General features: G+C 48.0%; 1 protein-coding gene across 1 annotated transcript in view; it reads right to left on the bottom strand.

The window, feature by feature from the left end:
* Nucleotides 1–1,143: 1,143 nt before the first annotated feature.
* Nucleotides 1,144–15,529, bottom strand: part of AKR1D1 (aldo-keto reductase family 1 member D1) — a 46,344-nt gene continuing 31,958 nt past the window's right edge. The window contains exons 6-9 of the mRNA XM_075939569.2: nt 14,958–15,067; nt 8,643–8,808; nt 5,551–5,633; nt 1,144–1,520 (exon numbers count right to left, since the gene is read on the bottom strand). Coding sequence (XP_075795684.1) covers nt 1,478–1,520; nt 5,551–5,633; nt 8,643–8,808; nt 14,958–15,067 — 402 coding nt within the window. The 3' untranslated portion in view covers nt 1,144–1,477. The remainder of the gene's footprint in view (nt 1,521–5,550; nt 5,634–8,642; nt 8,809–14,957; nt 15,068–15,529) is intronic.

Here is a 15,529-nt window from a genome sequence, read left to right as displayed (position 1 = left end):
GCCTTTCAAAGGTGCACTGGGGCCCCGGGCCAGCTGATCCTGTGTTCTGCATGGCACTTCCTGGGAACCCAGGGAAGTGTTGGGGAAGCCGATCTCAGGTTCTGGAGAAGTGCCGGGGAAATGGGGATCAGCTGGGGAGTCCCCAGCTAACCCTGGGCTCCTAGCAGCATAGCATGGAGCCCGGGATCAGTGGAGGACTGAGTCCCCTGTGCTGACTCTGGGCTTCATGGCTTTGGAATGCACAAAGCCCCTGCTGGGGACTCTTGTGCATTTCAAAGCAGGCACAGGGCATGCAGCCTGGAGTCAGCAGGACTTCTTGCTGGCCTCGGGCTGTATGCAGAGTTCCACATTCCTCCTTTGAAATGGTACATTTCAAAGGAGGAATGCGGAAGTGCCTATCGACTAGTCGATTAACCACATTTTAACATCCTTAATCCACATATACTGTGTATAGGGAAGCCAACAAGAATTATTTCTCACCCTTTTCCTAGGGATAGTAGAGACAAATAGGAATTTGCTTCCCTCACTCCCCCTTCTGCCCCCCGTGTTCAGACAGATTCCTTTCATCCATCTGTTTTCTACCATTGTATTTAAGTTTTCTACTGTCTTACACCAAACGCAATATGAAGACCTTGATATTAACAAAACACCTCTTTTAAAGTCACATTTGCTGCAGGAAAGACTGGGTCAGGAATTTGCAGTCACATTATAAAAGAGTTTTTGGAGCTTTGAAAAGAATAGTTTCTTGGGTGGATCATCATTTTTGGAATTTGCAAGAAGGCTAAAGCAGTACATTCTCAGTTTGATGTAAAGAAGAGAGACTAATTTTTAGCTCTTTTAAAGAGATGGGTTTCCCCCCCCCACATTGCAACTCAAGCAGAGAGAAACTATACGCAGAAGTGAAGCCTCTGGTAGACAATTTTTTTTTAAAATGCCCAAGTAATTACCTACTTCCAGCCAGCCTTTCCATTGGATCTTGGTAATGCTGTATTTGTGCTGCCAGCCTACTCTTCTGATGTCACAAATTCAATGTTACAGCTTCATTGGATGATCAAAGAGGATGGTAAGCTGACAAGCAGCATTCAATTTGAGGAAGCAATGGGCCTGCACCCCACTGTTTGAGACTTGATCGAAACACTACCATTCAGGAATGTTTTGATCTTTATTGTAAAGAAAGAGCACATTAAAACCGAATAGGATATATATTGGATCCTACAATTATTTTCTTCCCTCCTCCAGCCCCAAATAAAAAAATAAGGTGTTCAGCTCTCATGGTTTGGGCCTAGCAGTAACTTAAACAGAATTATCCCCAACAAGGAATGTTTGAAGAGAAAAGTGAAATGTGATTTCATGCATGCTTTAATTGAGATGTTCTGGAAAAGTCTCCCTTCCCATGAAAGCACCACCTTTAAAAAGGTAGGTGGTTTTGGACAGAGCCTTGCAATGCTGCATTGAATGTGCTTTGTGATGCTTCTTTTCAGTATTCTTCACTGAAGGGATATTCTGGATGGTCACGCCACCTGTAAAAAGAATTCAGATAAAGGGCGTTTACTACAGAAGTTATGCACAGCAACCCTGGGCACTAGTCATATTTATACAGTGCCTAGCACAACAGGCTGCAGAACTGGTTGAGGTCTCTGCTACTGTAATGAAGTGTTAGTAAGAGTAACCCAAATAGGTGAAGGATTTCACTTACTACTTCAGCCTAACGGAGTCAGCTAGTCAAAAGCTGTCCATTGACCTATGTGAACAGTTATGGGGTAGGATGTGTGTATTAGTTAAGTTCCACGTGGACTAGTATTCATACCACACAAGTCAGCATGGGCATTGACAGCCTTGTGGTTAACCTCAAGAAACCAGAGCTTTACCAGGCCTGGAAAAAGAGAGGATCTCCTCCTAAGTTCCCTGTAGGCTGTGTAGCCATATGGTTACCTAGTTATCACCATGTAGGTAGTTAAGACACCTGTCACCTGAGGAGGGCTGCCCCACCCCCAACTTAGCCTTCAGCCTGATGACTGGGGGAAGGACAGTCTCAACCAGGCACTTCTCATTCAGGCTGAACTCAACTGTGGCCTGGGCTTGAGCCCCCACTCCCTGACAACCCTACCCTCTGCCCCACCCCCCAGACATAAGACTGGAACAAAGGGTTAGGGTGCAAGGGCTAAGGCCCTCATCCCTGGCCCCATCCCCAAAGCCTACACCCCCAGCCAAAGCCCTCATACTTCTGCACCCCAACCCTAGGCCCCCTTCCACACTCAGCACTTTTGTCCCAGCGCCACCACACAGCTTTTGTTATGTGCACCAATGTGAAGGTGATGCATCGCACAACAAAATTCATTCTGCTCAGGAGTGGGGAAGATTAGAGGGAACACTGATCCTCTCCCAGTCACAGAGGAGGCACATTAGTGAAGAGCAGATTAAGGCAAGCTTTCCTGGTCTTGTTGCTAGAAACTTCAGGACTATGGTTAAACTCTCTCAACTCAAAACATGCTACGCAAGTTTTAGAAAGCAGGGGTAAAGCTGCTGGCTTTCCTACTTCAGCAGAAAAAAAAATTCCACTGTTTGATGGATGCTATCAGGGCTGGCGTTAGGAAGTGCGGGGCCCAAATCGAACAATTTCAACAGGGCCCCACAGCAATTTTGGTTGAACAAAAAAACAAAACAAAACAAAAAACAGCACAAAAAAATCCCCTGCCAACACACCCACCCCCTCCCGCGGCACAGGAAAACCCTGCACTAAACTCACACCTCCAGCCAACGCACTCCTCCTCCAGGGTTGGCAGATTTGTATAATTTTTGGTGGTCCTCCATTAGCCACACTCCCTGATCCCCATTAACTAGGCTTCTGGAGGTAACACGCTCGGGGCAAGATGGACACATGACCAGAAGTAAAAGGTGTCATGTCACCCCTTTTGAAGGACTTTTCCCACCATCCTCCTACCAAAAGGGATTAGTTTGGCCCCTACCAAACCCCCCTCATGCAACTATCCTGCAATTGCATTAACCCAACGTGTGTGACATTAACTCGGGGGCAGAGAGACTGGGGGAAGTGTTTCCTCTAAGGCTATGTCTTCTTACGGTTACGGCTTCTTACGCAAGTACAGCCGTTCTTGCGCAAGAACCCACAGAGCAGCCACACTGCCCGCCTGCTCTTGTGCAAGTAAATTTACAGTATTGTGTGGTAAGAGAGGGTGTCTTGCCCAAGAGCTACGTTCTTTTCTAACAGGTGTAAGCTTTCTTGTGCAAGAGGGCAGTGTGGATGCTCGGCAGGGATTTCTTGCACAAGAAACCCCTATAGCTAAAATGGCCACCAGCGCTTTCTTGCTCAAGAGAGCATCCACACTGCCATGGATGCTCTTGCGCAAAAGCACAGCTCACACATGGCAGTGTGGACATATTCTTGCGCAAGACTTTTTGCACAAGAACCCTTGCGCAAGATGTTCTTGCACAAGAAGCCGCTAGTGTAGACATAGCCTAAGAGTTTCCTCCCATGAGCAAAATGGATTTTGTGTTGTGCACCTGCACTGAGTTCATGTGGCTTGTTTGGATGTGACACTGTGGCACCCAAGTTATTAATAAATATTTTATAAACCTTTACCTTTTCTCTCTGCTGCCATGTCTTCTCCCCTTGCTCCATCAGCTCCCCTGGTGCCTGCTGCCCCCCAACTCCTCACCCTCCTCTGCTGTCCTGACTTCTGCCCTCAGCCCTCCTACGACCTACCCCCCTCCACCAGCCCTTCTCTTCTCCCTGTGCCCACTCCTCCGGTAGCCCCACTCTAATCATGTGAGCTACCCCTCCTCATCCCGTCTTCCAACACCTCCCTCTACATATCTGCCCTGCCTCTCTCCTCTGGTGCTGGTCCCTCCCCTGCAGATGTCTGCCCTTCTGCTTCACCCCAAAATCCCCTGGCACCTGCACCTTCCCTTAGCCCTGCACCCTCCTGGTACCTTCCCCTTTCCTTACTGCCCCTGCCCCCTTTTTCCCTGATGCCCACCCCCTCACCACTCTCTGCCCCGTGCCCCTCTGTGCCCTCACACATGACTTGCTCCATCCCCACCTTTCTCATGCCCACCCCTTCTTTCAAGCCTCCTCCCAGCACCTCTCCCTCCCCTCTGTAGCTCCCCCCAATGCCCTTCCCCTCTCCTCTTCTCTCCCAGCATCACCCTGTCCCCCCCTCCCACTGACACCTCCCCTCCTGCCCTTTTCCTCATTGTCTGCACTTGGCCCCTGGCATTTGTCTTTTCTCCAGCCTCTCTCTTGGTGCCTTCCCCTTTCTTCCCCCTCCCCCTCCGCATAAGCCCCTTCCTCCCTAGTTTTCCCCCTCTCCTATGTTCTGCCTTCTACTTTGCGGGGCCGGAGTCTGTGCTCGGGCCCCAGACTCCGAACCCGGAGCCAGGCCATGCGATGCAATGTGCCTCCGAGGAGTTTTAAAGTCCCGGGCTGTGACATCATGTCACAGCCGGGCATCCTCCCCACTCACCTGCATGTGCCGCACATGGCAGCAGCAGTGAACACTGGTGAGGGGGAACCGCATTAAGAGCTGTGCACGGCAGGGATGGTCCAGTGCCCGGGGGACAGAGGGGGAGGGAAGAGGGAACATGCTCTGGGGGCAGGGTGGGAGGACGCACAGGGGGGGTCCGGGACCCACTCCAGGCAGAGCCGGGGGGAAGAGACCCAGCTCCACATATCACTGCAGCAGGGCCCTGGCTCTAAATATTAACTCACTGCCCATAGTGCCTGGCCCACTTCTGGGTTCAGGGTGCGGGGCCCCATTCAGGGGAATTGGGTGAATCGGCCCAAGGCTGGCCCTGGATGCTATATGGCAAGACTGCTCCATAGCTAGAGTCCAAATACTGGCTTAACTTAGAGGAAAATCAGAAAAAGTAGATCTGAAAGAGATGCATCTCTTTCGCTCAAGTTGTTTGAGCCACCTTGGATAGGTCTACTCCAGCTGGGCCCTCCCCCCATGAGTGTTCGGCCTACAAGACCCTCTGACTGTTCCCTTTAATTAAATTGCAGTGGCTCAGCATGGGTGTGGATACCCCGCTTAGCAATTGAACAACATTCATGTTTTAGTCACAGGGAGCCTTTGAATGGCCTAATTAAGGGGAAGCAGAAGGGGAAGGAGAAGTTCATGTATGCTAGTGATTCCTTTTACTGTGTGAGCTCCTTGGTGGCCTGGAACAGTCACCACCACTTGAGAAAAGAAGAGGAGAGAAGGTTAAAACAGAGATGGAACTTGAGTCGAACACCACATACAGGCCTGTTGGCCTTGCCCTGTCAAGCCTCGGAACCATATGCAAATACTGCAAGTTTTGCTTAGAAACCAATTTCATCTTATGGGCTGAAACACTAGGCCCAAACATCTCTCCATGCTTTGATGTTTGACGTTCAGTTGCTCTTGTCCCCATGAAATAAGCTCTTAAAACAACACAGAGGGGATTGGGCATGGAAGTGTTCGCATGGCAGGATTTACAACATCAAGAACTGAACACTGTTCAGGAGCTTCCATTCACTTGCTACCTGCCTGGGATACAGCTTGGACTTACATTAGCAACTCCACATAGCGGATGTTTTTATTCAAGGCTTCAATGTCCTTCATTTCTTTATCAGTGAGTGAGAAGTCAAAAACCTAGGGAAAGAGGAGATTAGGATTCAATTAACATTTATTTTAATGAGAACCCAGAGACTAAATTGTAGACCAGTCAGCTGAACTTCGATACCTTGACAATAATTACTTCTAGTATCTTTCCCAGTCCATTTGTAAGAATAATAGGGTTGTTGGTTTGGCAGGGTTTGTTTGACAAATTCATGCTTGCTGTTCCTAATTTACATCTTGGACATAGTTAATGGATCAGTTGATTGGGGCAGGGCTTGGGGTGGGGAGAGGAGGTGAGTCAGATGCTATATCTGGATCTCAGTACAGCTTTTGATTAGGTCCCACATGACTTTCCCACAAAGAAACTAAGGAAATGTGGTTTAGATTAGATTACTGTATAGTGGGTTCACAGTTGGTTGAAAAAACACTCAGAGCAGTTATCAATACTGTGATGTCAAAATTGTGAGGTTACATTTAGTGGGGTACCTCAGTGGTTAATCCTGGACATGGTACTACTCAATATTTTCAGTAACGACTGGGGTAATGTAGCAGAGAGCATGCTTATAACTCTGGCAGATAACAAGCTGGAAAGAGTTGCAAGCACTTTACCACAAGATTAAACATTCAAAACAAGCTTGATAAATTGGAGAACTGGTCCAAAAAAATTAAAAAGTGGTATTCAATAGAAGTATCAAATACTGTATTTAAGGAAAAATCAAATGCACCACTGCAAAATGGGGAATGACAGTGGACAAACTGAAGCAAGCCCTGAAGTGAGCAACAAAAAAAAAAAAACGTTAGAATCCTGACCTGTGAGGAAAGTGTCTAAATGTGGGCATGCTTAGTCTTGAGGAAAGACGACTGAGGAAATCTGATAATTTTTCAGGAGCTTCACGGGGTAGCCAAGTTAGTCTGTTACAGGAAAAAAAAAACCAAAAAGTGGTCTGGTAGCACTTTATAGACTAACAAAACATGTAGATGGTGGTATGAGCTTTCATGGGTACAGCACTAAGGGCTGTTCTAGAAGCATCAATTGTTCCATATTCACTGAAGGGAAGATAGAAGCAATTGGCTTAATCTGCAGTAAGGGACATTTAAGTTAGACTGACCTTAGGAAAAACTTAACCATATGAGTAGTTAAGCTCTGGAATACAGGCAGTCCCCGGGTTACGTACAAGATAGGGACTGTAGGTTTGTTCTTAAGTTGAATTTGTATGTAAGTCGGAACTGGTACATATTGTAGGGGAAACTCTAGCCAAACATTTTTTTTAGTTTTGGATAGCATAGGGAAAGGTTAACTCCCCTCTAATGTTTGTTTTGCTGTCTGTTCCCCTGTTCAGAAGATTTCACATCTATTTCTGTCCCTGTGACAAACTCAGGACTAAAGGAGTAACTCATCAAATACCAAACAGCTCTGCACCATGCTTTGAGCTAATAGCTTTATTTCCACACACCACCCAGGGTTCTAGGAGGAGGGTCCTTTTTTTGCTAACACAATGAGGCCAGCACTTTGTTTGTTTTGGTGGAGTCTTTGTTTGCCCAGGGAGCCCAGCATGTATAGGGGGAGGAGGGGCGGAGAGGCTGCTTTTGTCTGCTGTTCAGCAGCCTGTTGCTCGGGGGAGGGGACAGCCTGTTGCTGGAGGAAGGAGGGGGGGCAGCCTGTTGCTGGCGGGGGGGGGGGGGCGTGCAGGCTGCGAGGCTGCGGGGGGGGGGGGGGGCAGCGGGCGTGAGGAGGCACTTTTCCTCTGCCCGGCAGCTCTGCGGGATCCCTGTCCCTGGCCAGCTGCTGTTGCAGGCAGAGGCCAGCTGGAGCCGGCGGGCCGAAGGAGCCAGCCCAAAGAGGAGGAGGAGGTGGATTCTAGGACCCAGGTGAGCGAGCCCCGGGGATGCTGCTGCGCTCCGGGAGCCCGGCATGTATAGAGGGGAGGAGGGGCAGAGAGGCTGCTTTTGTCTGCTGTTCGGCAGCCTGTTGCTCAGGGGAGGCGGCAGCGGGCGTGGGGAGGCACTTTTCCTCTGCCCGGCAGCTCTGCGGGACCCCAGTCGGAGCCGGCCCGAGGAGGAGGAGGATCCTAGGACCCAGGTGAGCGAGCCCCGGGAATGCTGCTGCGCATGTGCGGGAGTTGCCTCACCCCGTTCGTATCTAGGGATCCGACGTAAGTCGGATCCACATAAGTCGGGGACTGCCTGTAGGCTTCCAAGAAAGAATGTAGAATCCCTGTTGGACAAACACTTGTCAGGGCTGGTCCAGGTTTTGTTGGCCTTGCCTTAGCCAAGAGGACTTGACATGTCCCTGAGATCCCATCCAGCCCTACAAATCTATGAAATTTCAACTAGTTTTCAGAAACAAAAGCAGAAGTCCTTGCACATTTTAATGGTCAAAGTCCTGACTTCTGGGGAAGGGTTATAAGACTTGTTATATTCACCAAGCTCAGTCTTAAGGGAAGAATGGCAATTCTTCTAGCCCCTCTAGGCCATTTTCTTAAGGGAGAAAGACTGCTTAGAAAAGGGGGAGCAATAAGGGAGACACACACACAGAGTGAAGGGGTTGAGAGTCATGCTTGACTCTTTAGGGAAAGTTGCAAACCTTCCGACCGTATAGGCAGAAGGATACAGAACACCTCCTCTATGTCTTGCTATCAAGAAACTACAAGCCCTGAGCAATGGCTGGGAATTAGAGGATACAAGCTGCACATACCTTTAGTGCCATTACAAACAGATAAAACTGGTCCACCTACATTGTGTTTACTTGATCTTACTGTTGCACTACTGTAAGTGAGAGCACTAGTGTAAATTGGCTGCTGGAGTTTTAGCCTATTTGGAATAAGTCTAGATGACACTGATGAAGACTCCCATCCATATCCTGTCCATACTAGCTTCCCCTCTATTATGCCATCACTGGATGATAGAAATGAGGGTGAGTAAGTCAACACAGAAAAGGTTTATGAGGTTGCTGAATTTCCTGTTTGCTTCAGAAGAGAAGGGGGAGACATCCTAAACAGGATCAGCAGGTATCAGTGAAGTAGAGACTAATCTATAATTTACTTGGAAGTTTTCTTTGATCCGCTGTGGATTGAAGCTCTTGGGAATGACCACTATCCCTCGTTGGATGCTGAAACGCAGAGTGATCTGTGCTGCCGTCTTGTTATATTTTTCTGCAATGGCATTCAGGACAGGGTCCTTCAGTAAAGGAGGGGAAGACACATTTACCCTTGAATTAAAAAAAAAAGTGGGGTTATTATCACAGTCATACTAGGTCAGACATCTTCCAACAATGGCCAATGGTAGGTGTCCCCAGGGAGAATGAACAGAACAGGTAATCAAGTGATGCCATTCCTGTCACCTATTCCCAGCTTCTGACAAACAGAGTCTAGGGACACCGTTCCTACTCATCCTGGCTAATAGGTCCATTAATGGACCTAACTTCCATGAATTTATCTAGCTCTTTTTTTGAACTGGTAAAAGTCCTTGCCTTTACAACATCCTCTGGAAAGGAGTTCCGCAGATTGACTGTGTGTTTTGTGAACAAGTGCTTCCTTTTGTTTGTTTTAAACCTATTATGATTCTGGAGTACTTAATGAGAATGCAGAGAGCTGAAATCCAAAGCAAAAACCAATTTGGGCAATTATGAAATGAAGATTAGTTCTTGCATCAGTTACCACTTTTGCATGGTTTCCCACAGCTTCTGTCTATCAGTAAGATTTGTGGACAACTGCTTGGCATTGGCCTATTAAAGATTAAAACCCAGCCCACAGCTGAGGCAGATGCAACCAATTATGGCCCAGCTGGGGCTGAAAAAATAAGGGCTCCTGGAAGGCAGGAGAAAAAAAAAAAAACACGCATGCACGCACGCCCGACCTCACCCCTAGCCTGCAGGGTCTGAGCGTACTAAGGCTGCAGGGACACAGCCAGTGACAGGAAAAGGCAGCAGGTATGCTCCCCTTGCCAATGATGAGTGGCCATTTCAGACTGCAGTTTGTGAGGATGGCTGGCAGCAGGTCAAAGAGGCAAGGTGGGTATAGAGGAATGGGGGGTTCCCTGGAAGCAGGGACCCCAGAGTGCAGAGGCACTGAGCTAGACAGTCAGAGGAGGGAAGGGCACCATGACCAGGAAGGGACATGAAGCTGAACCAGGAGAAGACCTGCACCAGAGGCTGGGACACTGACCAGCAGAGGGAAGTCTTTAGCAGGAAAGCTGATTTCTGGAGTGACCAGTGGGAGGCCCTGTGGGGATGAGTGCCATCCTGTGACAAGTAACAACATGCAAAATTTCATCTGCTCATTCTCAGAGTGCAGTTTACAGACTGAGCGCCAGCATTCAACTGTTTCAACATGGAAAGTATTTGGAAGTATTTGATTGCCTAATACATTACAATAGCACTTGAGGCAAACAGTAAATCAAGCAATAAGGTTTGGAAGGCAGTTTGTCTCCCCCAGGAGCAACATCATTCAGAACTTCTTTTCAAAGTAAACAGGACAGGACTCTAGAGAGAGTGTACCATGGGTATCAGTCCTACCTGGGCAAAGGGATGGACTTGATAATCTAAACAACAAAATCATCCAAAGCACAGGTTTTGGTGGCGATGGGGGACTTGAACAATCCAGATACATGTTGGGAAACTAACACAGCGGGGCACAGACTATCCAGTAAATTCTTGGATTGCATTGAAGACAACTTTTTATTTCAGAAGATTGAAAAAGCTACTGGGGGGGGGGGAGAGAAAAGCGGTTCTAGATTTGATTTTAACGAATAGGGAAGAACTGGTTGAGAATTTGAAAATGTAAGGCAGCTTGGGTGAAAGTGATCATGAAATCAGAGTTCATGATTCTAAGGAATGGTAGAAGGGAGAACAGCAAACTAGAGACAATGGATTTCAGGAAGGCAGATTTTGGTAAGCTCAGAGAGCTGGTAGGTAAGGTTCCATGGGAAGCAAGACTGAGGGGGAAAAACAACTGAAGAGAGTTGGCAGTTCAAAGGGACATTATTAAGGGGCCAAAAGCAAGCTATTCCACTGCGTCGGAAAGATAGAAAATATGGGAAAAGGCCGCCTTGGCTTAACCAGATGATCTTACATAATCTAAAAATAAAAAAGGAGTCATAAAAAAATGGAAAGGACAAATTACAAAGGATGAATATAGGCAAACAATACAGAAATGCAAGGGCAAGATTAGAAAGGCAAAGGCACAAAATGATCTCAAACTAGCTAAAGGCATAAAACAAAACAAAACGACATTCTATAAATATATTAGAAGCAAGAGAAAGACCAAGAACAGGGTAAGCCCACTGCTCAGTGAGGAGAGAGAAACAGTAACAGGAAATTTGAAAATGACAGAGATACTTAATGACTTTTGTTTTCGTCTTCACCGAGAAGTCTGATGAAGGAATGCCTAACAGTGTGAATGCTAGTGGGAAGGAGGTAGGTTTAGAGCAGTGGTCCCCAACGCAGTGCCCGTGGGCATGTAGCGCCCGCCGGGGCATTTGTGCGCGCCCGCCGACAACCTAGGCCCGCCCGCCCCCGGCGCACGGCGCACGGGAGGTGCCGGCCTCAGGGGCGCGACACGCACTGGCACTGGGCATGCGGCGCTCGGGCAGCCAACCCCGGAGCACATGCGGGCGCACGGCGCTCAAGCAGCGCCGGTGCCGGCCCTAGTCGGGCGGCAGCGCCGGCCCCGGGCTCACGGCACAAAGCACTTGGGCAGCCTCGGCCCCAGGCGCAAGGCACTTGGGCAGCCCCAACCCCGGCCCTGGGGCACATGCCGGTGCTGGGTGCAAAGGCATCCCAGTCCCATGGCGTGCCCCCGGATGCATGGGCCCCGCCCCTCGGGCGCCCGGCACGTGAGTGGCCCCACCCCTCGGGTGCCCGGGAGCCTCTAAATGTTGGGGACCACTGGTTTAGAGGATAATAAAATAAAGAACAAGTTAAAAGTCACTTAGAAAAGTGAGATGTCTGCACGTCACCAGGGCCTGATGAGTATTCTAGGATGCATTTCAAGGAGCTGATAGAGAAGATATCTGAGCTTTAGCGATCATCTTTGGAAAATCATGGAAGACAGGACTGATTCCAGAAGACTGAAAAAGGGCAAATATAATGTCCATCTATAAAAAGGGAAATAAGAACAACCCAGTCAGTTTAATTTCTGTGCCAGGAAAGATAATGGAACAAGTAATTAAGGAAATCATCTGCAAACACCTAGAAAATAATAAGGTGATAGGGAACAGCCAGTATGGATTTATAAAGAACAAATTATGTCAAACCAATCTGATAGCTTTCTTTGATAGGATAACGAGTCTTATGGAAAGGGAGAAGCAGTGAATGTGGTATACCTAGATTTTAGTAAGGCATGGTCTTGCATGCTATTCTTATCAATAAACTAGGAAAATACAACTTAGATGGGGCTACTATAAGGTGGGTGCATAACTGGCTGGATAACCGTACTCAGAGTAGTTATTAATGATTCACAATCCTGCTGGAAAGGTATAACAAGTGAGGTTCCGCAGGGGTCTGTTTTGGGACCGGCTTCCTTCAATATCTTCATCAACGATTTAGATATTGGCATAGAAAGTACGCTTATTAGGCTTGCAGATGATACCAAGCTGGGAGAGGTTGCGACTAATCTGGAGGATAGGTTCATAATTCAAAATGATCTGGACAAATTGGAGAAATGGTCTGAGGTAAACAGGATGAAGTTTAATAAGGACAAATGCAAAGTATTCCACTTAGGAAGGAACAATCAGTTCCACACATACAGAATGGGAAGCAACTATCTAGGAAGGAAAACAGCAGAAAGGAATCTAGGAGTTATAGTGGACCACAAGCTAAATAGGAGTCAACAATGTGATGCTGTTGCAAAAAAAAAAAACCCACCATGATTCTAGGATGCATTAACAGGTGTGTTAGCAAGACACAAGAAGTCATTCTTCCGCTCTACTCTGTGCTGATTAGTCCTCAGTTGGAGTATTGTGTCCAGTTCTGGGCACTACATTTCAGGAAAGATGTGGAGAAATTGGAGAAGGTCCAGAGAAGAGCAACAAGAATGATTAAAGGTCTAGAGAACATGACCTATGAAGGAAGACTGAAAGAACTGGGCTTGTTTAGCTTGGAAAAGAGAAGATTGAGAGGGGACATGATAGTGATTTTCAGTACAGGCAGTCCCCGGGTTACGTACAAGATAGGGACTGTAGGTTTGTTCTTAAGTTGAATCTGTATGTAAGTTGGAACTTCCTGTAGTCAGCCGCTGGTCAGTTTCAGCAGTGGCTCACTTGGGGACACCTGGGGCAGAGCATCTCGGGTGCTGCTGGGTTGGTCCAGTAGCGCGGCCACTCCTCGGCGCTACAGGACCAACCCAGCAGCACCCCAGCTGCTCTGCTCCAGGCGTCCTGATTCAGCCGCTGCTGAAACTGATCAGCAGCGGCTGAATCAGGACTCCTGGGGCAGAGCAGTTGGGGTGCTGCCGGGTTGGTCCAGTAGCGCCAAGGAGCGGTGCTGCGGGACCAACCGGCAGCGCCCCACCTGCTCTACCACAGGCCCCGGGCTTTGTGCCACGTCTCCCTGGTCTGCTGGGCGGGGGGCACTAGCTGCGTCCCCCCCCCAGCAGACCAGGGAGACGCGGAGCAAAGCGGCAGAGGACCCGGGCCGGACTGCGGCGCTTCCAGATCAGCTGGAAGCGCCGCGGGTCCGGCCCGGGTCCTCCGCCGCTTTGCTCCCCGTCTCCCTGGTCTGCTGGGGGAGCCAGCAGACCAGGGAGACGGGGAGCAGCTTTTCTCGCCCCGGAGGAGAAAATCCCCGTTCGTAACTGCATAACTTGGGGACTGCCTGTATCTAAAAGGGTGTCACAAGGAAGGAGAAAAATTCTTCTCCTTGGCCTCTGAGGATAGAAGAAGCAATGGGCTCAAAATGCAGCAAGGGAGGTTTAGGTTGGACATTAGGAAAAAGTTCCTAATTGTCAGGGTGGTTAAACTCTGGAATAAGTTGCCCAGGGAGGTTGTGGAATCTCCATCTCTGGAGATATCTAAGAGTAGGTTAGATAAATGTCTATCAGGGATGGTCTAGACAATACTGGATCCTACCATGAGGACAGAGGACTGGATTCAACCTCTCGAGGTCCCTTCCAGGCCTAGTATTCTATGTTGATCTAATAAGTTATCCACCTCAAACCTCTGATCAGGTTCAAACCATACAGGCATACTCTAACCCATGGGAGGGCTGGTATTGTACTTTTGTTTCCTGATAATCACAATCTTCACTTCCGAGTCAGATATCTCACAGCCCAAATCGAGTCATTGTGGAATCAATTGTGCAGAGAAAAGGAGAAATGGAATGTAGCTGAGGCTGGGAGAGAGATTCTTTAGGACTTCTAGGAGAAGTTCCATTTGGTTTCCACTGGGTAGGTCTTCTGATCTGGTTGGTGCCCTAAATGACTGTGGGTTCACAGGGCTGCCAAAGGGTGGTCAAAGGAGGCAGCTGCCCCAGGGCCTAAAACCCCAGGCCACAGCCTTGAGTGGTATGATCCAGGCAGTGCTGAAGGGCTGGTTGGGGGAGGCTAGTTCCCTGCCCCTCCCCAAGGCTCTGCTCCTTCCCTAGACAAGGAGCCAGGCCCTTCTATTTTGTCAAGGGGCCCAGCAAGCCTGTTGGCTGCCTTGGAGTGTTTCCCCACCGTACAGCTCCTCATTTCAGCCTCAGAATTCTATACAACAACTGCCTCTCTTCTGGTCAAGGGGATTCCCTATGGGGCTCACTCGCTGGCTTTCCTTATTGACAGAGCAAGGCAAGGGGATCACTTCAGAGGGTCAGACTACAGTGTTGCCAATGTCCACACTGTACTGGGAGCAAGTCTCCTTAGGATACGTCAAGAGACTCGTGCCAATGCACTAAAAATAGTGGCATAGATGTTGTGGCACTGGTGGGTACTCAGGCAAGCCACAAGAGCTCATACTCAGGGGGCTGAGTGGTCTGGAGCCAAAGCTGGAGCCTGAGCTGGAATGTCCACACCACTAATTTTAGTGCACTAACAAGTCTGTTTACCTGGGCAAGTATCATTCCCAGTTGCAATGTAGACATATCCCAGTGTATAGCCTGCTGGCCTGAGGAACACTGGGAATTACACTTTGAATTCCCAAGTCAGAAAAGTTATACAGCTTGTAAAATGTTGCTGGAGTAGATTTACCCAAGACCCAAATTAAGAACTTTGATAACATTCTTCAGAGAGATGCCCAGCTCCAAACAGTCATACTTGCCTCACTGGAGAACAGCAAGGATTTCGGAGAAGCCATTATATTACTTGTTGTTAGATCCCCGTGGAGAGATTTGCAACCATCTAGCAGCAGAGTTCACCCCACAACGAGGCTAGTGTGAAAACTTACCATCTTTCATCCCTTGAGGTTCCTAGTGGGCTGTACCCAACAATGACAATATCATGTTGTCTACAAAATTCGAAGAGCTTGGGCTGAGTGAAATATGGGTGGCATTCAACCTACATGAGTGAAACAGAAGAAGCAATTGAATTAAAATAAAAAAAGACAAATCAGAAAGATGTCAAGAAATTATTCAATATATTTGACCAAGTCATAATCTCAGATGAATTAGAGGCTGTAGAGGAAAATGGTTTAAGGAAAGGGGATCTCATCTCCTGTGTTTATCATTCAAACCCTGGTCAGGCTGGTGGTGGTAGGGTCCATCCTGACCGTCCCAAAAGAAGAGCTGTGGAAATAACTGATTTTTCACGTTCCTGTCCATATCAAAAGAAGTGTTACGGATCAATAAAAAAGACTTTTGAATTTTTGATTCATTTATAAGTTAACCTGGAACACCACACATTTTTTGAGCATTTAGATTTAAAAAAGCTAAAGTGCTTTTTTAAAATGAAAAGTAGTTTTTATTTGGGGATATTTCAGAAGTGCCAAAAATCAGGCTTAGATTTTTGGAATGTTTAGGT

The sequence above is a fragment of the Pelodiscus sinensis genome, chromosome 1 (assembly GCF_052426305.1).
Source record: "Pelodiscus sinensis isolate ZL-2025 chromosome 1, ASM5242630v1, whole genome shotgun sequence".
Classification (NCBI taxonomy): domain Eukaryota; kingdom Metazoa; phylum Chordata; order Testudines; family Trionychidae; genus Pelodiscus; species Pelodiscus sinensis.
This window is presented reverse-complemented; position numbering and strand designations above follow the sequence as displayed.